Source organism: Taeniopygia guttata, chromosome 14 (assembly GCF_048771995.1).
Source record: "Taeniopygia guttata chromosome 14, bTaeGut7.mat, whole genome shotgun sequence".
In the NCBI taxonomy this organism is placed as follows: Eukaryota; Metazoa; Chordata; class Aves; order Passeriformes; family Estrildidae; genus Taeniopygia; species Taeniopygia guttata.
The window spans coordinates 14,768,445-14,791,479 of record NC_133039.1 but is presented as its reverse complement, the minus strand read 5'-3'; the positions used below and the strand labels follow the sequence as shown (position 1 = coordinate 14,791,479).

General features: G+C 57.7%; 2 protein-coding genes across 6 annotated transcripts; one reads left to right on the top strand and one right to left on the bottom strand.

Annotated features, from left to right (window-relative positions):
• The first annotated feature begins 1,337 nt into the window (after positions 1-1,337).
• CCDC78 (coiled-coil domain containing 78) lies at positions 1,338-18,746 on the top strand. Of its 5 annotated transcripts, none has more exons than XM_072935656.1 (16): positions 1,338-1,777; positions 2,021-2,137; positions 2,309-2,395; positions 3,045-3,224; positions 8,302-8,445; positions 8,534-8,584; positions 9,225-9,313; positions 9,987-10,065; positions 10,490-10,615; positions 11,345-11,556; positions 12,070-12,241; positions 13,100-13,143; positions 14,550-14,616; positions 16,045-16,145; positions 17,746-17,937; positions 18,011-18,746. In XM_072935656.1, the coding sequence occupies exons 1-16, from the start codon at positions 1,754-1,756 to the stop codon at positions 18,327-18,329; spliced, it is 2,004 nt and encodes a 667-aa protein (XP_072791757.1). In that variant the 5' UTR covers positions 1,338-1,753; the 3' UTR covers positions 18,330-18,746. The 5 variants fall into 5 exon arrangements, with proteins under 5 accessions (XP_072791757.1, XP_072791758.1, XP_072791756.1 ...); XM_072935655.1 differs by having other exon boundaries at positions 1,342-1,777; positions 2,009-2,137; XM_030284934.4 differs by having other exon boundaries at positions 1,344-1,777; positions 2,009-2,137; positions 17,746-17,866; positions 17,966-18,153.
• On the bottom strand, positions 18,618-21,931 carry ANTKMT (adenine nucleotide translocase lysine methyltransferase). Its single transcript, NM_001195828.1, is given in 5 exon segments — positions 18,618-19,114; positions 19,656-19,706; positions 20,235-20,375; positions 20,883-20,987; positions 21,742-21,931. Coding segments are annotated over 5 exon segments (672 nt in total). The 5' UTR covers positions 21,928-21,931; the 3' UTR covers positions 18,618-18,925.
• Positions 21,932-23,035: the final 1,104 nt, after the last annotated feature.

Genomic DNA, 23,035 nt, shown 5'->3' with positions numbered 1-23,035 from the left:
TGCCCATCCTTGGGGTGTCCTGTGGGGCTGGGAGCCCTGGGAGCCGCCCGGGGAGCGGAGCTGCAGCTCCCGCCGTGGGCAGGGTGTGAATTCAGCTCCCACCGGGTGTGAAGTGACTGTGAATTCTCATCAACACTTCCATTACCTTAATAAAATTACTTCAGGTCTGTTAAGTTCTTTTGCAGAAAAACAAGCCGTAATTGCACGGTTTGCTGGTTTCTCCTTCCCCTGACCCCCCCGGAATGCTCAGCCCTGCTCTGGCCTCTGTGCACCTTCACTGGGGGCTCTGGGACCCCTCAGCAGCCTGGAAGGGCTGAGGAGCTCTGCTTCTCATGGAGCCCTGTCAGGGTGGCCCCTCTCCCTCTCATCTGCTGAGCTCTGACAGATTCTGAGGAGTTATTCAGAGCTTTGGGCTTTTTTGAACATTATATTGTCAAAGCTTTTTTTCTGTGGGAGACAGATCCTTACCTAAACTCACCCACTCTCCAGAAATAGCAGCAATAATAAGCCTGAAATGAGGAGATTAGAGCTGGAATTCATTCTAGAATCGTGGAAGAGTTTGAGTTGGAAGGGCCCTCCAAAGGTCTCCCAGTACATCTGATTTTCCCCCTGTTGAAGGTTTTCCAGTGTTATCCACCCTGCCCTGCATTCCCTGTTACCCTCACTCTGACTCTGGAGATTCTCAAAACACTTTTGGCTGTGGGATTTGTCCCATTCCAGCCTGGCAGGTCCCACTTTGGAGCCAGCAGCAGCACCCAGAGCAGCACAAGCCATTTCTAGCACTGCCAGGGCTAATCCAGGCTTGTTTCAGTGCTTTAAAACATCTTTTTGCACACAGCAGCTCTGATGGGAGGGGATGAATCGGGAAAGGCCTTTCCTGCAGCCAGAACTCAGAGATCCTGGCAGCACTGGAGCAGCTCCTTGGCATGGGAGGCTCAAGGACTGTCGGGATCAAGAGGAAATTTCCTGGAAGAAAATCAGATACAATGGGATGGGCTCGGAGCAGGTGATTGGTTTAGTGGGTTAATTATTGGGCTAATCAGCCCTTGGAATCATGGAATGCTTTGGGTGGGAAGGGACCTTAAAATCCGTCCAGTGCCACCCCTGCCATGGGCAGGGACACCTTCCACTGTCCCAGGCTGCTCCAAGCTCTGTCCAACCTGGCCTTGGGCACTGCCAGGGATCCAGGGGCAGCCACAGCTGCTCTGGGCACCCTGTGCCAGGGCCTGCCCACCCTGCCAGGGAACAATCCCTTCCAATATCCCATCCATCCCGGCTCTTTATTCATTCTAAGTTTCTCCTCTATTACTTTAAAAATCTTTCCCCTTGTCCTATCACTCCTGGTCCTTGTTAAAAGTCTCTCTCCCTCTCTCCTGCCAGCCCCCAGAGCACTGGAATGTCCCTGCACTGGAGCTGGAGGCCATCCCTGCAGCAGCTGTGGCAGTGGTCCCTCACAGGGGCTGGTTCCCCCTCCCTGGCTGCCCTGGGGATGTTCCTCAGCTCCTTGTTCCAGTGTCTGCCGTGGGCTGAGCTGGGAATACAGAATCCCCCTGGGAAGCACCATTGCTTTGCCTCCAGCAGCTCCCAGGGTGGCTGAAAGGTTTGGAGCCACCTTAAAATCCAGGTGGAGGCCTCTGGTAACCAGAGTTGGTAGCAACAGCGCTGGAGCTCCTGGGAGAGGCTCCTTAGAGCTCCTTCCTTTGCTTCTCAGTCGCCCTGCCCAGCCCTGTGAGAGCCCCTGGCCCCTGAGCACATGGATCCTGCAGAGAATGAGGAGGTGAGTATTCTGCCAGAGCACTCTGCTGCCTGAAAATCCAGCTGTGAAGGGCTGCAGCCCCTTCCCAGCCCATGGAACAGCACCCTGCCAGGGAAATGCCAACCACAGGGCAGCAGTGGCTGGGGTTTGTTCAGCTCCTGGGAAGTTGGAGGTGCTGAGCTCTCCCAGCAGCGCTGGTGGGGGAGAGGCAGGGGATAGGAGAGCCCAGCTGGAGCTGCTCTGTGCCTCCAGGTGCAGCTGGAGGACACCAAGCAGGAGATGCAGCAGCCTGGAGACCCACAGGAGGAGATGGACAAGCTGCCTGGCTCCAGGACAGACTTCCCAGCCAGGATGGTCCTCAGTGAAGAGGAAAAACTGAAGGTAAAAGTTTGGGAGTTGGAGGGAACTGAGCTGTGATGCTGTGTGAGGCCAGTGGGTCCACAGTGGGAGATAAATTCCTCCTTTGGAGGCGGGGGGGGGGCTGTGTTGTGCTCAAACATCACACTGGCCTCAGAATCCATCCATGGACGTCACTGCCTTTGTCTCTCCCAGATTTCCAGAGACCTCGTGGATCTCCAGATAGAGACAAACAAAATGAAGGAGCGTTACGAGACTGAGAACTTCCAGCTGAAAACCCAGGTACCCACCTTTGGGAGCAGCCAAATTCAGCCTGCCAGAGCCTTCCCCAGCTCTGCAGCTCCTACCACACCCCTTTGCTCTGCCTGCCGTGTCCTCCTGGCTTTGCAGGGCTGAATTCCCCCAGCAGCCCCATGCCAGGAGCTCCCCTGCAATCCCTGTTTGAGCCTGTGCTGCTCTGCCCCTGCTGTCCCCCTGTCAGCGTTCAGGAGCACACAGAATCTCAGGATATGATTCCATGGGATGCTTTAATTGAGAGCTCTGGGAATCAGGGGTACAGCCCCAAATCTGACTCCGACACGGCTTTTGAGCCGAACGTATTTTATATTCTATCCTTATATAACTTAGGTATTAATTATTAAATGTATATTGTTCTATTGGATACACTGACATGAGTTACTCGTGATCTTTCTTAGGTCCCTGACCACAGTTTCTCATGATTATTCTTATGATTAAACAGTAATTACATTTAATTACTAAACAACCATCACATCTAACAATTATATCACTTATCACATACAGGTGCATTCTAGCAAGTACAACTTCTCCATGTGCTTAGGGTGGTTATTTTTCCAGGGCCTGCTAAGCTTATTTTTCCTTTTAACCCTAAATCGCCATGACTTTCAAAGCCTTTTGCTGTCACCCCGAGCAGATGCAGGCCCTGGAGGGGCGGCTGCAGGAGCTGGAGCGGGGCAGGGCCGGGCTGGGGCAGGAGCGGGATTCCCTGCGGGAGCGGCTGCGGGCCCTGGAGAGCAGCCGGCAGGAGCTGGGCCAGGAGTTCATCATCCTCAAGAGCAATTACCTGGCCCTGGGCAGGGAGCTGGACAAGGAGGTGAGAGAGGCTGTGGGGCTCATCCCACAGCTCCACTCCACTCACGTCTCTGCTGTGCCAAGCCTGGCTTGGCTTTCATTTGTACCCCCCCCTCGCAGCTCAGGGCCAGGGAGCACAAATTGTACAAAGGTTCTTCTTGAGAGACCTCTTAAAGGCCACCAAGCCCACAAAGCCCATCCAGTGCCACCCCTGCCATGGGCAGGGACACCTCCCACTGTCCCAGGCTGCTCCAAACCCTGTCCAACCTGGCCTTGGGCACTGCCAGGGATCCAGGGGCAGCCACAGCTGCTCTGGGCACCCTGTGCCAGGGCCTGCCCACCCTCACAGGGAACAATTCCTTCCCAATATCCCATCCATCCCTGCCCTCTGGCAGTGGGAGCCATTCCCTGTGTCCTGTCCCTCCATCCCTTGTCCCCAGTCCCTCTGCAGCTCTCCTGGAGCCCCTTTAGGCCCTGGCAGGGGCTCTGAGGCATCCCTGAGCTGAGCACCCCCAGCTCTCCCAGCCTGACCCAGAGCAGAGGGGCTCCAGCCCTTGGGGATCTCCCTGGGCTCCCCTGGACTCTCTCCAGCAGCTCCAGGTCCTGCTGCTGTTGGCCTCAGGGCTGGAGCAGCTCTGCAGGTGGGGTCTCACCTGAGGGGGCAGAGGGGCAGAATCCCCCCTGCTGCCCCTACCAGGGCTCAGCCCAGCCCAGGGGGGTTCAGGGTCCCAGCACACATGGTCAGGACATGTCCAGCCTCTGAGCTGTGACACGGCACAGCCCGGCCGTGAGGGTGTCTCCAGGGATTTGGTGTAACACAGCTCTTCTCACACGGCCTGCAGACCTGCCCTCACAGCGGGGACAGGCTGGGGACAGGCTGGGGACAGGTTGGGGACAGGGCTGGGGACAGGGCTGGGGACAGGGATGGGGACAGGGATGGAGAAAGGGATGGGGACAGAGCTGGGGACAGGGCTGGGGACAGAACTGGGTACAGGCTGGGACAGGTTGGGGACAGGGCTGGGACAGAGCTGGGGACACTGCTGAGGACAGGGTGGGGACAGGGATGGGGACGGGGATGGGGACAGGATGGGGACAGGCTGGGACAGGTTGGGGATAGAACTGGGGACAGGGCTGGGGACACTGCTGGGGACAGGGCTGGGGACAGGGATGGGGACGGGGATGGGGACAGATCTGGGGATAGGTTGGGGACAGGGCTGGGGACAGGGCTGGGGACAGAACTGGGTACAGGCTGGGCACAGGGCTGGGGACAGGTTGGGGACAGGGCTGGGGACAGGCTGGGACAGGTTTGGGACAGGGATGGGGACAGGCTGGGGACAGAGCTGGGGACTGGGCTGAGGACAGGTTGGGGACAGGACTGGGGACAGGGCAGGGGCAGAGCTGGGGACAGGCTGGGGACAGGGCTGAGGACAGGGCTGTGCTGACCCGCTGGCCCCAGCACCCCACGGACACAGCCCCACGGGCACAGCCCCACGGCGGTACCGGGGTCACGGGTACAGCCCCGCGGGCACAGCCCCACGGGCACAGCCCCACGGGCACAGCCCCCACGGGCACAGCCCCACGGGCACAGCCCCACGGGCACAGCCCCACGGCGGTGCCGGGGTCACGGGCACAGCCCCACGGGCACAGCCCCACGGACACAGCCCCACGCTGGTGCGGGGTCTCGGGGGGCTCCCGGGCCGCTCCCCCCGCGCTGCCGCCGCTTTGTTTCCCTTTTTTCTGCTTGGCTTGCGCAGCCCGCACGGGAACGGGCTGGAGCCGCTCTCATTCCCAGCGACAAATTTATAAAAACACCCAATTCAAGCAACTTTCTGACGGGTCCTTAAGGGACAGACGCCTTCCCGCTGACTGCTAGCTCAGCAAAGATTAAGCAGAGGCTTTTGGACCCAGATTTGGGGATTTCTTTGGCTACTTCAATAGTCCTTCCTGTGTCCCCTCCCTCTCCCCCTCCTGCTTCTCGTTCTGTTTGAATGATGGAGTGACTGACACGCTCCTGCTCCCTCCCTCCCCCAGCAGAGTGTGGCTGCCTCAGCTCGGTGACCTGGTTTTCCAGGCCGGGAAGATGTGCAGCAGGAATGCTGCTCTGGTCCAGTGTGGATGGGCTCTGGCAGAGCAGGATAATGATCACCGTGAATTAGTGACCCTTGTGGAGAGCTCCTTTGTCTCCCAGAAGCTGAGAAATGGGAATTTCTCACGAGGAGGAGAACTCGGCTCTTGCAGGGGGTGATCCACCCTGCGACCCCGCTGGAGCAGGAGGCAGAGCTCCCGGTTATGCCGGGCTCAGGAGGAATCACTCAGCCATCAGCACTCCCTGCTGCTTCTCGTCCCCAAGGGGGTGCAATGTGTTTGACAAAACCTGGATTTTCAGGCAGCTGACATCTCTAAATGATGGGTTTAGCGGGTTAGAGGTAATAACACAGTTTTCACATGGATGCTGGGATGGTTCAGAGGGTGAAAGCACATGGATTCAGGTCTGTGCCAGATAGCATCCTGAAGAACGATGGAGTCAAGGAATGTTTTGGGGTGGAAGGGACTTTAAAGCCCATCTCATTCCAGCCCCTGCCACGGGACACCTTCCCCCAGACCAAGCTGCTCCAAGAAGTGCTGAAGCAGGGCCAGAAGCCAGAGGTGAATTCCTTGGATGTCCTCCATATGCCGAGGAGTTTACCCCAGTTCCTTGGCTCCGACTCCCAAAAATCCCTGCCTGAAGCCAGAGAGGCTCTGACTTGGCAGCCCGGCACTTGTCGCGACATGGGCCTCTTGCTCATTATTTTCCCAGCACGGACTTTCCCAAAGGAAAGGGGAAAAGCAGCCTGCGGTTCTGCCCCCTCCCCTTCCCCGCGCTCCTCTGGGGGAGACAATGAACCTTTTACACATTCCCAATTACAAGTGCTACTTGTGACCTTGCCAATATGTTGTCATGGCTGCTCGGCGCAGGAGCAGCTCGGGGAGCTCATTCACGGCCCCTGGGCCGGGAGCAGCCGGAGCCTCCGGATGGCGGCGGCTCCTTTGTCCGCCCCGGCTGCAGGATCGGCCCTTGGGAAGCGCCTGGCAGGAGATGTCAGGCAGGCACTCAGGGCTGTTTTCTGACTCACTGGAAATTCTTCCTTTTCAAAGCTCTGACCTTTCCTCACTCTCCGTTTCCTTCTCCCTTTGTCCCCCAGGCTCGCTCCGGCTGCCCCTGAGGGGACCCAAACCCGCTCGGGGTTCCACGCTGGGGTTTTCCCTGGAGCTCAGGAGCTCAGGAAAAGGCAGCAAAGCCCAACTCAACCCGGGGACTGCCCCTTGTGTTGTTTTTTTTTTTTGGCTAAACCGGTCCTTGTGACCCCTGGGATCAAATTGTCAGGGCTGACAGCTGCAGATGGATGCTGTGGCCGGGAACAAGCGGAGCTGTCTCTGAGAGCTGTCAGGTTTCACAGCTGTACACCTCACCTCTTTGTCAGCCTCCTTCCTCCCCGCTCTCCCCCAGCCCACCCCGTGCTATCTTTTGATAAGCTATTCTCTCCACGGATGACTCAGATGACCTCTGCCTCCCATCCTCCCGATTCACTGCCATGGTAACAATTACTCAAGCTTGTCCCCAGTCATAAACCCCTTCAGAGCTTTGTTATCTACACAGAAACCCTCCTGGGAGACATGAATTCCCCCAGTGTTCCCTCCAGATCACCTGTAACCAGCTTTTCTCATTCAGATCCTCTTTATCTTTTGGAAATGTGTCACTTGGCACCAGCACAGCTGCCTACACAGGGCTGTGGGCTGGCTGCTGCTGGGGGAGGCGTTCCAGCCACACCGGGAATGTCATCCGGAGGGATGGATGGATGGATGGATGGATGGATGGATGGATGGATGATGGATGGATGGATGGATGGATGGATGGATGATGGATGGATGGATGATGGATGGATGGATGAGAGATAGATGGATGGATGGATGAATGGATGGATGGATGATGGATGGATGGAGGGATGGATGATGGCTACATGGATGGAGGATGCATGGATGGATGATAGATGGATGATGGATGGATGATGGATACGTGGATGGATGATGGATGGATGGATGGATGAGGGATGGATGGATGATGGATGGATGAGGGATGAATGGATGATGGATGGATGATGCTGTTGAGGCAGGACGGGAATGAAGTGACTCCACTTCAGAAGGCGAGAGAGTATAATTCTGATTTATTTCAAAATGCATCACTCTTTTATACGAGCTTCGTGCAGACCAACTCCATTGGTCCTGAAGTGAAAACATCTCACCCCATTGGTGTGCAGTGAATGACACACAGTGGCAAATTTATCTAGAAACTTTCCATTTCTCTCTGAGAATACCCACAGATGGATGGATGGATGATGGATGATGGATGGATGGATGGATGGATGGATGGATGGATGGATGGATGATGGATGGATGGATGGATGGATGGATGGATGGATGATGGATGGATGGATGGATGGATGATGGATGGATGGATGGATGGATGGATGGATGGATGGATGATGGATGGATGATGGATGGATGGATGGATGGATGATGGATGGATGGATGGATGGATGAGGGATGGATGGATGGATGAGGGATGGATGATGGATGGATGGATGGATGGATGGATGGATGGATGGATGGATGGATGGATGGATGGATGGATGGATGGATGGATGGAGACCTGGCCCTTGCACTGTGGGGCCCAGCACTGCTCTAAGCTGTCCCATGGGGAAGGACATTCCTGAAGGGAGAAGCTGAACGGAGGGTGCAGGGTGGGGGCGAGGAGGGAGCTGGAGGCCTGCAGAGGTGGTGGCAGAGCTGTGCCCAGGGCAGGCACTGGGGTCTGGATTTGAGTGTGGGATGTGCAGAGGGATGACATTCCATGGGAATAACCCTGCTGCTGGCTGTGCATTCCATGAGAACCAGAAAATCACCTGGTGATCATCATCATATCTTTGGATATAGGAGACAGAACAAAAATGAAAATTTGATTTGGGGAGGGAGTGCCTGCCTGGAGCACACAGCAGGAGCAGCAGGCATGTGCTGACCAGAGGGGGATTTCAGAAGTTCTTTCCTGTTGTTTGACCTTGCAGGTGCTGAGAAACGAGGAGCTGACCCAGGAGCTGCTCAGCCTGGCCAAAGAGAGCAGCCACCCCCCTGGCTTGGCCCATCAATCCTCCCCAGGGCTGGGAGGAGGGAGAGCAGTGGGACACCCCCGCTCTGCTCGGAGGGGGAAGGTAAGGGACTCTCTGCCCCTGCACCAGCCCCTGGGAGAACAGAGATCTCCCAGCTCCCTTCTCCTCTCCTCCTCTCTCCCCAAACCAGCCCGAGGATGCAGCTGCCCCTGAACACGAGCAGCAGGAGCTGGAAAGAAACGTGAGTGAGCGGGGGTCTGCTGCAGGATCCTTGGGAAGCAGAGGGGATTGGTTCCAACTGCGGCTGGCACCTCCTGCTGCTAACTCGAGTTTTGTGGATCAGCTGATGCCTTGATTCATTTGAAATCCTTTTTTTAAACCCTGCAATTGCAAAACAAGACAGGAATAACTCCAGATGTGCAGGCAGAGCTGAGGAGGGCAGAGGTGATTCCCTGGGTCCATGCCCTGGCAGGGGGAACACAGACAGGAGCTTAGACGCCAACAAGTGCAGAGGACACTTTTTTCCTTCTTTCTCACACTTGAGAAATCTGGGGGTGATGAAGCACCCAGAACTGAGAGCACAGAGATGGTTCCTGCCTCCTCCCCATCTGCAGCCCTTGCAGAACCAGCCTGGGCTCCGCCACCAGCTCCTGCTGGGAATCTGACTCTCAACGTGAGCGTTTCCCTCGGGAGAGCGACACATGTGCACCTCCACGTGCCCTGGCTGTGCACCAGACCCCATCCCTGCCTGCTGCAGGGCACCAGGCCTTCCCCCAGCATGGCACTGCTCAGCTGGACAAGTGCTCAGCTCGAGGTTCTCCTCACTTTGTCCTCTCTTCACTCAGCCTTCTGCCTCATCTTCCTCTTCGTTTGTCCCTCAGTTGCTTGGAAACCAGGATCACATAAAAGTGGAGCTGGAAAAACTGAAGAAAACGCACAGTGAGCAGCAGCAGAAGCTGGAGGAGCGAGTGTGAGTGTCCCTCTGCTTGGCCTGGTGTTTGTGGGACTTGTTGCAGCTGGATTTGACCCATGGGAGCAGGAGAGGGGCACTCTGCCTTTGGGGGGTACAGGGAAGGAATGAGGCCTGGAAGGAAAACCTGATGTTTTCAAGGCTCTTCAGAGCTGTCAAATGGAAGTTGGTGGTGTTCAGGGACACCTTGAAAATCCACTCTCTGTGACACACAGCAAACGAGTGACATCCCAGAGATGAATCCAGCCCTTACCCACACAGGGGGTTTTCCATCACCTGGGAATGGGGTTAGTGTCCCAGGAAAGGCTGCCCCAGCAGGAATGCTACAGGGCTCACCCCTCTGAGCACTGTGTGTTCATCCTCACTGGGGAGAGATTTTGTGGCACTGCTTTGCACATATTTAGATGCTGGCAGCTGCTGCTGGGATATTTCTGTCATTCCAAAGTGCTTTTCTTCCCCAAGCTGGTTGTGTTGGACCTATGGAGAATCCCAGAATGGGTTGGGTTGGAGGGGACCCTAAAGCCCATCTCATTCCACCCCTTGCCATGGGCACAGACACCTTCCACTATCCCAGCTTGTTCCAAGCCCTGTCCAGGCTGCCCTTGGACACTTGCAGGGATGGAGAAGGAGTTTGGGCAGTTGAAATAAACCCGGTTTCCCCCTGTGTGTGCAGGCTGGCGCTGGGGAAGGAGCTGCAGGAGGCCAAGGGAGCGGTTGGGGACAGCCAGCACAGGCTGGCGCAGCAATCGGCGGTGAGCACGGGCTGCCTGCACCCCTCTGCTCCTCCTGAGCTGCCAGGCCTGGGCTGCCGTCAATCCAGGTGCTCCAGCAGCTCTCCCTCTCCAGGCATTTTGTCCCACCGAGGTTCTCCCCCGTGCCGTTTCCTCCTGCACGTGGTGGAAGTGCTGCCTGCAGAGCTGGTGGGAGGAATTTTGCTCACTGGTTTTCAGAAAGAGTTGGTGGAATCACCGGGGTTGGGGGTGGCAGATGACAGAAGGTAGCAGGGGAATAGGGATTATAAACATTTCCAGTAGGTTCCTCTGAAAATCCAGGACCTTCTCAGATCTAGTGAAGCCAAATATCTGGAAATGAAGACCCTCAGCTCTTAAGAAGTGTCTCAGCTCCCACTCCTCGGCTGGAGGAGCAGGCCAGCAGGATTTTTGTTTGCTGTGGCAGGTGCTGCTCACGTCCCAGGGCCGGCTCCAGGAGGTGGAGGCGGAGAACTCCCGGCTGCAGCTGCAGCTGAAGGAGCTGAACGAGGAGTATCGCTCCCGGCTGGTGCAGTACATCAGGGACCTGGCGGTGGGTGCCCAGCCCGGGGCTCTCCTGGCCTGGGAGGTGCCACAGATTCATGGGGTATCCTGAGCTGGAAGGGTTCCACAAAGGTCATGGATCCAGCCCCTGGCCCTGCACAGACACCCCAAATCCTACCCTGAGCATCCCTGAGATCACTGTCCAAACCCTCCTGCAGCTCTGGCAGCCTCGGGGCTGTGCCCATTCCCTGGGGAGCCTGGGCAGTGCCAGCACCTCTGGGGGAAGAACCTTTCCAGCCTGACCCTGCCCTGGCACAGCTCCAGCTGTTCCCTCAGCTGTCTCCATACTGGCACCCTCCTCTTGTAGGCTGCTGCCAATAAATAAGAGTAAATACATAAAGAAAGGGTTTTTTTAATCCCTGTAATCTGACCAAGAAAAGTCCCAGCAGAAGCTCACCAATAATTTTGCGTGGCCCTACAGGAAATCTGGGTGTGTGGGGGGGCTGCCACAGAATCATGGAATGGGTCGGAAGGGACTTTAAAGCTCATCCAGTGTCACCCCCTGCCATGGCAGGGACACCTCCCACTAGAGCAGGTGACTCCAAGCCCTGTCCAGCCTGGCCTTGGGCACTGCCAGGGATCCAGGGGCAGCCACAGCTGCTCTGGGCACCCTGTGCCAGGGAACAATTCCTTCCCAATATCCCAATATCCCATCCATCCCTGCCCTCTGGCAGGGGGAAGCCATTCCCCGTGGATTTCCCTCTCTGTGCATTTCCAGAACTACATGGACAGCAAACCCAGCAGTGTGACAGGCCACAGCAGAGCCCCAGCTGGCCACGCTGCCATGAAGGACTTTGTGGACACCATGCTTGGGGACATCCGGGCTTCCTACAGGTCCCGGGAGGAGCAGCTGGCTCGGGCAGCCCGGGGCTACAAGAAACGCATGAAGGACTTGGCCAAGAAGCACGAGAACCTGCTCATTGCCTACGGGTAAAGCTCAGCCTCTGCTCCTCAGGAACGTGGGAAAGCCCCAGAGCACCCAGCCCCTGCCCCAGGAGGGGCAAACACAGCCTCTGGGTGGAGCAGAGGGTCTGGAACGCACATTTGTCCCCCTGCTCCTGGCAATCCGGGCTCAAGCTGCCTCCAGCTGCACATCAGGGTGCTCTGGACCCCATGGAGCTGCTTTGCACATATGTTCCTCCCACTTAAAATGCAGGGTGAGAGATGGATCCCACGGTGGATGGTGTGGAAATGCAGAGGTACCACAAATAGCTCCACCTCCCAGCCCGTCCCTGCAGCGCTCTCAGCTCTCTCGGCAGCTTGGGCTGTGGGAAGCAGCAGAAATACTTGTGGTAGAAAAGCCACAAATAGCTGTAGGACAAGCTCCCTTCAGAAACTCTCCCACTTCTCCTTTGCAGGGGCCAGAAGCAGCAGGGGCAGCAGCAGGAGGAGCGCTCGGTGGTGTCCCAGGCGGGGCAGGGACTGAGGCTGTGCTGCTTGCAGGCTGCAGCGGGAGCAGATCCGCGCCCTGGGCAGCAGTGCCATGGACTGCGGCCCTGCCGAGCTCCACCTGGCCATCACAGACCCAGAGCTGCTCACCAACAGCTCCCGGGAGCTGAACCGCCTGCGGCAGCAAAAGGCAAAGCTGGAGATGCAGCTCCAGGAGCTGCAGCAGGTGGGGAGGGAGCTGGGGCTTGGTGGGGAGGGTTCCAGCAGCCCCTTCCTTAAGGCGTTTGTAGGAGTGGTTAGTTGGAAAAGTTCTCTCAGATCAGCAACTCCAACCATGCCCCCAGCACTGCCAAGGCCACCACAGAGCCGTGTCCCCAAGTGCCACCTCCATGCTCTCCCTGAGGGTTTGCTGTGCCTGTGGCACAGGCAGGGAGCACAACAGTCATCTCCATGTGACAGAATCATGGAATACTGGAATGGTTTGGGTTGGAAGGGGCCTTAAATCCCATCTTGTTCCACCCCTGCCATGGCAGGGACACCTTCCACTGTCCCAGGTGGCTCCAAGCCCCCTCCAACCTGGCCCTGGACACTTCCAGGGATGTGGAAATGTCCTCCCACTGGGCAAATGTGGGTCTTGATTTGCACAAGATGCATTTATTTAGAAATTCAGACAGGAGACCTGAAACCTTCAGACTGTACAACCCATGGTTTCCTTGCTGTGGCACTGGTGGCTGTGGGAGTGCTGGGATACCTTGTGCCACTTCCAAGGGCACAGAAAAGAGGGATAATGTCTTTTTACATGTGCAGACAGTGACAGGACAAAGGGAATGGATTTAAACTAAAAGAGGAGATATTTAGGTTGGATGTAAGGAAGGAATTCCTCCCTCGGAGGGTGGGCAGGCCCTGGCACAGGGTGCCCAGAGCAGCTGTGGCTGCTGGAAGTTAGTTAGTTAGGCTGGAAGAGGCTTTAAGGATGATCCCATCCCACCCCCTCCCATTCCATGGCAGGATTCCTGAGGGTGGCAGGATCTGGGATTGCAATGGGCTCGTGTTTACAGGAATTCTGTTCTTCCTTTGCCTCCAGAAAAGCCTGAAGGGAGCCTCTGCCTTTCCAGCGCCTCCAGAGCAGTAAGTGCTGTTTCTTTCCTGGGATATCTGCCATTCCAAATTCTCATGGGTGTGTGGATTGAAGATCTTTTTTGCCTGGCTGGAGGCAGCAATAAGCAGGGAAAGAGAGCTGCTGGGCCTGCTCTGGGGAGAAGAGGCAGCTGTCCCCTCTTCCTGCAGACAAGGTCACTGGGCCTCCATCCAAGAAAGCTCTTAAGCACATATTTGATTTAATCATGTTTTTAGCCCCATTGACCTCTTTAAAACCGAAGTTAAGCATATGCCCAAGTGCTTTGGTGGATAACATGACAAAGGCCCGTGAGATACCACCAGTTTGGGATGGTCCTGGTTTTCCTCCTTCCCAGCACAGGAGTTTGGCTGAAATCCTTTGGTGCCACTGTGCTGACACCTCCCTGGCTTCCCAACAAACCCTGAAATTGCTAAATTTTGATGGGTCTCTTCCTCCTGCTCCGTTACCCTGCTAAAACTCAACCAGCTATAGCTGTGGAGGGGTGGAACAAAGCGCAGGAGAAACCTGAGCTGGGTTTTTTCAGCCCTTTAAAAGACATGGTCACCTAGAAAACATGTCAAATATTCCATTAGCTGGATGCCAGCACTGAGGAGTGGGTGAGTGCCAGAGCCCCTGGCTTCTGCAGGGGTGTCTCAGGCACAAGCCTGAGCCTCAACCAGCCTCTGCCATGTGTTCCACACTGAAAATAGCAGTGCTCCGTGAGGAAATGCAGCAATTTGGGCAGACACCACATGAGCAGGGCATGGAAAGTCTAGAACCTGAATTTCAGTGATGCATCTCAGCATTTGGGGGTTTTTTTAGCTGCTGTGAGACCCACACACTCCAAATTCTGCTGGGTTAATCCCTGCTATTCCCTTGCTCCTGCAGCTGAGACAGGAGCCCCGGTGCTCCCGAGGGCGAGTGCCAGCCCTTGGCACCCAGGGCTCCCTGAGCCAGCACCGTCAGGGCTCTTCTGTCACCCCGATTCTTAAGATTTTCTAAAGCCTTCAAAGTTTACATTCTGTTAGAAAACTTTCTCACACAATTTTCCATAAACAACATATTATTTTACATTCCTTCATAAAGGTAAAGAAGCTTAATATACTAGTAGTTTATCCAATGTCTTAAAAAAAATAACACATTCACTCTCCAATCCACTATCACCTTTAAAAAATACATAATAATTAGAATCAAAAAATAAACCTTCTTCTTTTCCTTACAAATAGCAGTAACTGGGGAGTCCCAGGCTGTGGGTAGGGCTGTGCCACACCCCTGAGGAAAGCTGGGCACTGGGAGAGGAAAGGTTCCCGTTCTGGGGACGAGGGTGGGGTGGGCACTGGCTGTGTGGAGCTGTGTGATCTGTGCAGGGGCTGGGGTTGGTGTCTGGGAATGATCCCAATGAGCTTTTCTGCCACAGGCAGCTGGAGGAGGAGGGCTGGGCGGAGGTCAGGAAGAAGCTCCGGGAATTCACACTCAACACCCAGGTAAAGCTCTGGAACAGCCCATTGGAGGCCAAGCTTATCTCCCACCCACAGGCAGAGATGTGCTGCCTCAGCTCCTGCCCTGGGGCTGCTCCAGGCTGGAGGGGGAAACTTCCATGGAGTTATTCCCACACAGTGTCCTGAGTGAGAAGGGACCTGCAGGGATCATCCAGCCCAGCTCCTGGCCCTGCACAGACACCCCAGCAATCCCACCCTGTGCATCCCTGAGATCATTGTCCAAACACTCCTGCAGCTCTGGCAGCCTCGGGGCTGTGCCCATTCCCTGGGGATCACTCTCCATGGAGCCTTGCTGTGGCTTTGGCCTCAGCCCTCCAGGCAATGCTGGCAGGTCCCAGCTGGAGGTGTCTCCAGGCTTTACTGTCCCCGCTGCTAAAGCAGGGACAGCAGCCCCTTGTCACTCCTCATTTCAGAACAACCTTTTGGCATCTCTGTAATAAACTGGGGCTGATTGCTGCCTGTGCTGGCACTGCTGGGACATCTCCAGTCCTGGGGGCAGTTGTGGGCCACCCATGACAGGAAAGACATTGAGGGGCTGGAGGGGGTCCAGAGAAGGGAACAGAGCTGGGAAGGGGCTGGAGCACCAGGAGGGGCTGAAGGAGCTGGGAAGGGGCTCAGCCTGGAGAAAAGGAGGTTCAGGGGGGACCTTGTGGCTCTGCACAGCTCCTGACAGGAGGGGACAGCTGGGGCGAGTCAGGCTCTGCTCCCAGGGACAGGAGGAGAGGGAACAGCCTCAAGGTGTGCCACGGGAGGTTTACACTGGATATTGGGAAAATTCCTTCATGGAAAGGGTGGTCAGGCACTGGCACAGCTGCCCAGGGTAGTGATGGGGTCACCACCCCAAAGGGATTTATAAGACATGTGGATGTGGCACTTGGGGACATGGGTTAGTGGTGGCCTCAGCAGTGCCAGGTTAACACCTGGATTCTAGTGGCCTTTTCCAACCTACAGAATTCCACAATTCTTTGATTCTATTCAGCCTGGTTCACTCTAGGCTGAATCTGAATCAGCTTTCCAGTTTGGTTCCTGCTGGCTGCAGGGATATTCCCTCCCATGTCCTGCCTTCCCCTGTCACAGCAACCTGAGGGAGTGCTCCACCATTCCCCGGGGATGTAGAGCCCATTCCCTGGGGATGTAAAGCCCATTCCCTGGGGATGTAAAGCCCATTCCCCGGGGATGTAAAGCCCATTCCCTGGGGATGTAAAGCCCATTCCCCGGGGATGTAAAGCTCCACACCTGCGTGGGGCCTATCTCTGTGGTCAGAAGAAGGGAGATGTCATGGCAGAGGGGTTGGAGTGGTGGGGAAGTGGTCAGAAGGTCGGACTCACACAGCACAGAGGGGCTGAGCACCTCACTCCCATGGCACAGATCTCTTTTTTTCCATGTTTTCTCCATGTTTTCTCGGCCCTGCAGGAGGACCTGGAGCAGCAGAGAAGCCAGCTGCTGACTCGGGCTGTGGCTGCAGAAGAGCAGGTGTCGGAGCTGCAGGGGTACATCGATCAGCACCTGGCCAGGTGAGATGGGGATCCCTCTCCAGGCCTGGTGCCAGCTCCATCCCCGTGCCCACTGCCAGCACGGCCCATGTCCCACTGCTCCTCCAGCTGTGCAGGCAGCTGCCACCACCTCTTGTGCCACAGGGCAGCAGGACAGACACACCCCACACACCACTCGTGTCCTTCCCTGTGTGCTCACCCATACTTGGGAGGAATCAGGATCATGGAATGGGTTGGGAGTGACACAAACGTTCATCCAGCTCCCCTGCCATGGGCAGGGACACCTTCCACTGTCCCAGGCTGCTCCAAGCTCTGTCCAACCTGGCCTTGGGCACTGCCAGGGATCCAGGGGCAGCCACAGCTGCTCTGGGCACCCTGTGCCAGGGCCTCCCCACCCTCCCAGGGAACAATTCCTTCCCAATATCCCATCCATCCCTGCCCTCTGGCAGTGGGAAGCCATTCCCTGTGTCCTGTCACTTTATGCCATTGTCCAAAGTCCCTCTCCCACTCTCTTTGAGTCTCTCTAAGCACTGGAAGGGGCTCTAAGGTTTCCCTGCAACCTTCACAGGAACTCAAAATCTAAAGCCTAACCTAAAGCCTGAAACCTTCAGAGTTCCTGTTTTCACAGGTTCCAACCCCAGTGCTCCCAGCAGCCCTGATCTGTGTTCCCCTCCCCAGGGCTCATCCTGCCCTGGAGCAGGAAGAACAGCAGGCAAGGGAGAGGACAAGCAGGGCAGGGCTGTCAGGGCATGATGCCCCTGCTCCTGCCGTGCCACCCCAGCCGTGGGCTCGGGTCAGGCTCTGCCCTGCCCTGGCACAGCCCAGGAATGCCTTTCCTCCGGGAAAAGCAGCGGGATCTGCATGCCAGGCTCAGCTCCTGGCACGGCTCATTGCCTGGGGACCATGAGTGGTGACAGTGGCACTTCCACACTGCTCACTGTGAGTGACAGTGGCAGTTCCACACTGCTCAATGTCAGTGACAGTGGCACTTCCACACTGCTGTTAGTGACAGTGGCACTTCCACACTGCTGTTACTGACAGTGGCACTTCCACACTGCTCACTGTGAGTGACAGTGGCACTTCCACACTGCTGTTAGTGACAGTGGCACTTCCACACTGCTCACTGTGACAGTGGCACTTCCACAGTGCTCACTGTGAGTGACAGTGGCACTTCCACACTGCTCACTGTGAGTGACAGTGGCACTTCCACACTGCTCACTGTCAGTGACAGTGGCACTTCCACACTGCTGTCAGTGACAGTGGCACTTCCACACTGCTCACTGTCAGTGACAGTGGCACTTCCACACTGCTCACTGTCAGTGACAGTGGCACTTCCACACTGCTCACTGTCAGTGACAGTGGCACTTCCACACTGCTGTCAGTGACAGTGGCACTTCCACACTGCTCACTGTCAGTGCAGTGGCACTTCCACACTTCTCACTGTCAGTGACAGTGGCACTTGCACACTGCTGTCAGTGACAGTGGCACTTCCACACTGCTGTCAGTGACAGTGGCACTTCCACACTGCTCACTGTCAGTGACAGTGGCACTTGCACACTGCTGTCAGTGACAGTGGCACTTCCACACTGCTGCTGTCAGTGACAGTGGCACTTCCACGCAGGTACAAGCAGGAGCTGCTGCGGCTGAGGAACACCAGCGAGGTGCCCCCAGTGCCCGGTGCCAGGAGTGCCAGCCACGAGCCAGAGCAGCCCCAGCTTTGGGAACAGCCCACCCCAAGGGAGGTCTGTGCTCCATGGGCTGCCAGGCAAGGATCCTTCTCGGGCTGGGAGGTGGGAACAGCGAGAGGAACCAGGTGGGTGTTTCTGCTCCTAAATTCACAGGGCTAAAATGAGACAAGACAACTGCAGCTCATCTGTGCCCGCCAGGCTGCAGGAATTCTGCTCCTCCCTGAGCACCCCTTGCATCCCAGGCAGCTCTTCCCTGCTGGGCTGCAGGGACAGGCTCCTGCTCCTGCTGCAACATTGCTCCTGGATGAGACCTGGACCTGGACCAAGGGCTGCTCCTGCCTCACTCCCCTCCCCTGTGGGACAGAACCAAGGCTGGCTCAGACCAGGATTTGTTCTGGGCTTGGACAAAGGGATGAGCTGCTCTTTTACTGTAAGGGTGGTGAAAGGCTGCCCAGAGCAGCTGTGGCTGCCCCTGGATCCCTGGCAGTGCCCAAGGCCAGGCTGGACAGGGCTTTGAGCAGCCTGGGACAGTGGGAGGTGTCCCTGCCCATGACAGGGGGGTGGAACAAGAGGAGCTTCAAGGTCCTTTCCAACCCAACCCAACCCATTCCATGATTCGGTGACTCTGTGGTGGGAAAACCCCATTTTCCTCTGTGTTTGAGTGGAAAATGGAGTATTGTATATTTGAGCAGGGCAAAACTGATCCTGCACAGAGCAGAGCTGGAAAGGATGGCAGAGCAAAGCCAGGAGCAGCTGCTGCTCCAACTCCAAGATCATCCAGCAGCTCAAAGACAAAGCAAAAACCTCAGAGAAACAACCAACCAAAACTTTATTTTTAGCACTTAAATTGAAATAAAGCAGCAATCATCCAAAAAGAAGCACCGGAGCTTCATCCCTTAAATCCTGCGTTAACCCCAGGATTTCCAGGTCTGATTTTCTCCTCCCTTGCTTTGCTCACACTCTGGCAAAATGAAAATCTGCCACCCTGCAAGTCCCCAGGACAAATGCTGGCCGAGCACTCTGCCCTGAGCCGAGCCAAGGGCTGGAGTGGCTCTGCCCCTCAGTGCCAGGCTGCAGGAGGCTGCTGTTAAGCCAGGCTTAGCCAGGCTGGGGTCAGAGCTGGCTTTGCTGGGCGCTGCCCTGCACCTCTCGCCGCACCTCCTTGATGTCATAGGCCCAGACCTGGTCCAGCCCCTGGCCCAGGGTGCTGCTGGGGGTCCAGCAGGGGAAGGGGTAGCGCCCGGCCACCACCCGGGCATCGTCCGGCAGCTCTGCCAGGAGCTTGCTGGCCAAGGGAGGTTTCTGGGGAGAGAGACACAGCCAGGACAGACAGCCTTAGGACACGGTGACACAGTGGCAGTGCCACCAGGGAGCGTGGGGCAGCTGCTGGGACACCAACCCTTCGGAGCATAGGGCTGGTGCTGGGTAAGGCTGGGACTTGGAGCAAGCCATGAGCAATGGCACAAGAGGAATTGCCTCAAGTTGCACCAGGAGAGGTTCAGGTTGGAAAATTTCTTCCCTGAAAGGTGAAAGGCACTGGCACAGCTGCCCAGGGCAGTGGTGGGGTCACCATCCCTGCAGGGCTTTAACAGACATGGATGTGGCACTTGGGGACGTGGCTCAGTGTGGCCCTGGCAGTGCTGGGGGAATGGAGTGCAAGACTCCATCCCAGAGGGATTTTCCAACCTCCATGATTCTGTAAATCCAAATGCTGTGTAGCACCAAACCACTCAGCCACAGCGATGCTCACTTGGCCTTATCCCATCCCAGATCCCCTCTCTTTCCCAAGGGAAGCCCCCTCGAGCTGGCCCAGAACAACTCAGGATGTGAGGGGCTGACTCACCACGCTGGGGGCCAGGAACACGATCACATTGTGGCAGTCTGAGAGATTCACCTTAAAACAGAAGGAAAAGGGGAATAACGAGCAACAGGCAGAGCAGGAACAGCTGTTTGAGTGTCCAAACCTTGTGGGTGATCTTTGGAACCCTGGAGGAAGCAAAGATGCCACAAAAGATGTGGGATGGGGAAGTGTGGGTGTGAAAGCAGCACGTCTTGGGAAACATCTGCACCATCCCAGACCCACATTCCCTGATGGATTCTCTCTGGTCAGGCTGCAACTACCTCATGTCAGCCTGAGAAGCTCATGTCTGCAGGTGAGCCTGTCAGCAGCACCCACACCTCTTCTCAGAGCTGCTCCAAGCAGCAGAACTGGCCATGGGCTGCCCCAGCTGGCATTCCCTGGAAAGGACGGTGGATTTCCACCTCCCAGCTGGCATTCCCCAGCCAGGAGGATGGATTTCCACCACCCAGGAGAAGTGTGGGATGGGCAAGGAGCAAGCAGTCATCAGCAAATCCATCCTGGAGATGCAAACAGAGCTCTGGCCCCGCCCTGAGCACATCCAGACCCTCGGGATGCTGTTACCTTCCACAGATCCTTCTTCAGGAAGGAGACCTTCCCGTGGTACCCAGCCTTCCAGGCACGGTAGTTGGCCAGGCAGAGCAGCCAGGGGTTCAGCTCATAGCCCAGGGCTGGCCTCAGCCCCTGCTTGTAAGCCTCGAGCACCTGGAGAGGGAGAGAGGGAGGGCTGAAAGCCAGAGCACCTCCATGCTTTGGGGCAGAATTTGGGTGGGCAGGGGCTGCTGCCCAGCTCCACTCACCCCATCCTGCGGCTCACAGGCAGGGTGACCTCGGAGCTCAGCACCACCCAGAGCCCTCACTGCCACCCTGCTCCCTGCATGAGTCTTTTAGGGCTGCCAAAGACCACCTAGGGCCATCTAGAGCTGGCCTGGACCACCTAGGACTGCCTAGAACCACCCAGGGCTGTTTAGAGCCACCTAGGACCACCCAGGACAGTCGTTAGGAACACCCAGGGACACCCATCACAACCTAGAACCACCTAGAGCTGTCTAAGACCATCGAGGACCCTCTGGGACCACCTGGGATGGACCGATGCAAGGAGGGCACCCAGCAGCACAGCCAGCAGCCGGGTGGGGGTCTGCCCTTCCCACCGCCGGTGCGTGCAGCCCCGCTCCTGCCCCTCGCCCACCCCAACGCCCCCGGGAGCCTTACGAGCCGTCCATCTCCGGAGCCCAGATCCACCGTCTTGCCGGCGCGGCCCCGCAGCAGGGCCAGGCTGTTGGCAACCTGCCGGGGGCTGGAGGGCTGGAAGGGCACCTGTGGGCACAGCGGGTCAGGGGCCCGGGGGTGCCGTGAGGGGCCTGTGGGTGCCATGAGGGGCCCGGGGGTGCCATGAGGGGCCCGGGGGTGCCGGGGAAAGCCCGGGGGTGCCGGGGAAAGCCCGGGGGTGTCGTGAGGGGCCCAGGGGTGCCGTGAGGGGTCTGGAGGTGCCCGGAGGGGCCCGGGGGTGCCGTGAGGGGCCCGGGGGTGCCCGGAGAGCACAGGGGTGCCGTGAGGGGCCCGGGGGTGCCGTGAGGGGCCGGGGGTGCCGTGAGGGGCCTGGGGGTGCTGTGAGGGGCCTGGGGGTGCTGTGAGGGGCCCGGGGGTGCCGTGAGGGGCCTGGGGGTGCCGGGAGGGCCCGGGGGTGCCAAGGAGAGCCCGGGGGTGCCCGGAGGGCCCGGGGGTGCTGTGAGGGGCCCGGGGGTGCCCGGAAGGGCCGGGGGTGCCGTGAGGGGCCCGGGGGTGCCGTGAGGGGCACGGGGGTGCCGGGGAGGGGCCGGGGGTGCCGTGAGGGGCCCGGGGGTGCTGGGGAGGGCCCGGGGGTGCCAGGAGGGGCCCGGGGGTGCCGTGAGGGGCCCGGGGGTACCGTGAGAAGGTCGGGGGTGCCCGGAGAGCCCGGGGGTGCCGGGGAGGGCCCGGGGGTGCCGTGAGGGGCTCGGGGATACCGGGAGGGGCCCGGGGGTGCCGTGAGGGGCCCGGGGGTGCCGTGAGGGGCCGGGGGTGCCCGGAGGAGCCCGGGGGTGCCCGGTACCTGCAGGCGCAGCGGGACGCGGCGGAAGCCGGGCATCAGCAGCACGGCCCAGGTTGCCCACACGGCCGCCCCGCTAGCCACGGCCAGTGCCAGCAGCCCCCGGGCGCCCAGCGCGCCCCCGGGCCGAGCCCAGCCCGGCTCCCCCGGCTCGCCCGGCTCCCAGCCCGGCTCCATGGCCCGGTCCATGGCCGCCGGAAGGGCAGGGCGGCACGGCCGGGCCCCTTCCGCCGGGAGCGGCCCCGGGACACCGGGACACGGCTCCGGGACACGGGGGGGGGCGGAGGGACGCGGTCCCGGCACAGGACGGACGCGGCCCCCGGAACCCGCTGCCCCCGGGGCTGCGGGAGGGGCAGAGCCGTGCGTGGGTGTGTGCGGTGTGCACAGGGGTGTGTGTGAGAACAGCTCTGTGTGTGTGTGAGTGTGAGATAACAGCTGTGTGTGTGTGAGTGTGAGATAACAGCTCTGTGTGTGTGAGTGTAAGTGTGAGAACAGCTGTGTGTGTGTGAGTGTGAGATAACAGCTCTGTGTGTGTGATAGCAGCTCTGTGTGTGTGTGTGTGTGAGTGTGAGAACAGCTCTGTGTGTGTGTGTGAGTGTGAGAACAGCTCTGTGTGTGTGTGTGAGTGTGAGAACAGCTGTGTGTGTGTGTGTGTGTGTGACTGTGAGAACAGCTCTGTGTGAGTGTGTGTGAGTGTGAAAACAGCTCTGTGTGTGTGTGTGTGATAAGAGCTGTGTGTGTATGAGAACAGCTCTGTGTGTGTGACTGTGAGAACAGCTCTGTGTGTGTGTGTGAGTGTGATAACAGCTCTGTGTGTGTGAGTGTGAGTGTGACAACAGCTCTGTGTGTCTGTGGGTGTGTGTGTGAGTGTGATAACAGCTCTGTCTGTGTGATAACAGCTGCGTGTGTGTAAGTGTGAGTGTGACAACAGCTCTCTGTGTGTGTGTGATAATGGCTCTGTGTGTGTGTGATAACAGCTGTGTGTGTGTTTGTGTGAGTGTATGAGTGTGATAATGGCTGTGTGTGTGATAGCAGCTCTGTGTGTGTGTGTGTGTGTGTGTGTGTGTGTGATAACAGCTCTGTGTGTGTGTGTGTGTCTGATGACAGCTCTGTGTGTGTGTCTGTGTGTGTCTCTGTGTGTGTGTCTGTGTGTGTGTCTGTGTGTGTCTGTGTCTGTGTCTGTGTGTGTCTCTGTGTGTGTCTCTGTGTGTGTCTGTGTGTGTGTCTGTGTGTGTCTGTGTGTGTGTCTGTGTGTGTGTGTGTCTGTGTGTGTCTGTGTGTGTGTGTCTGTGTGTGT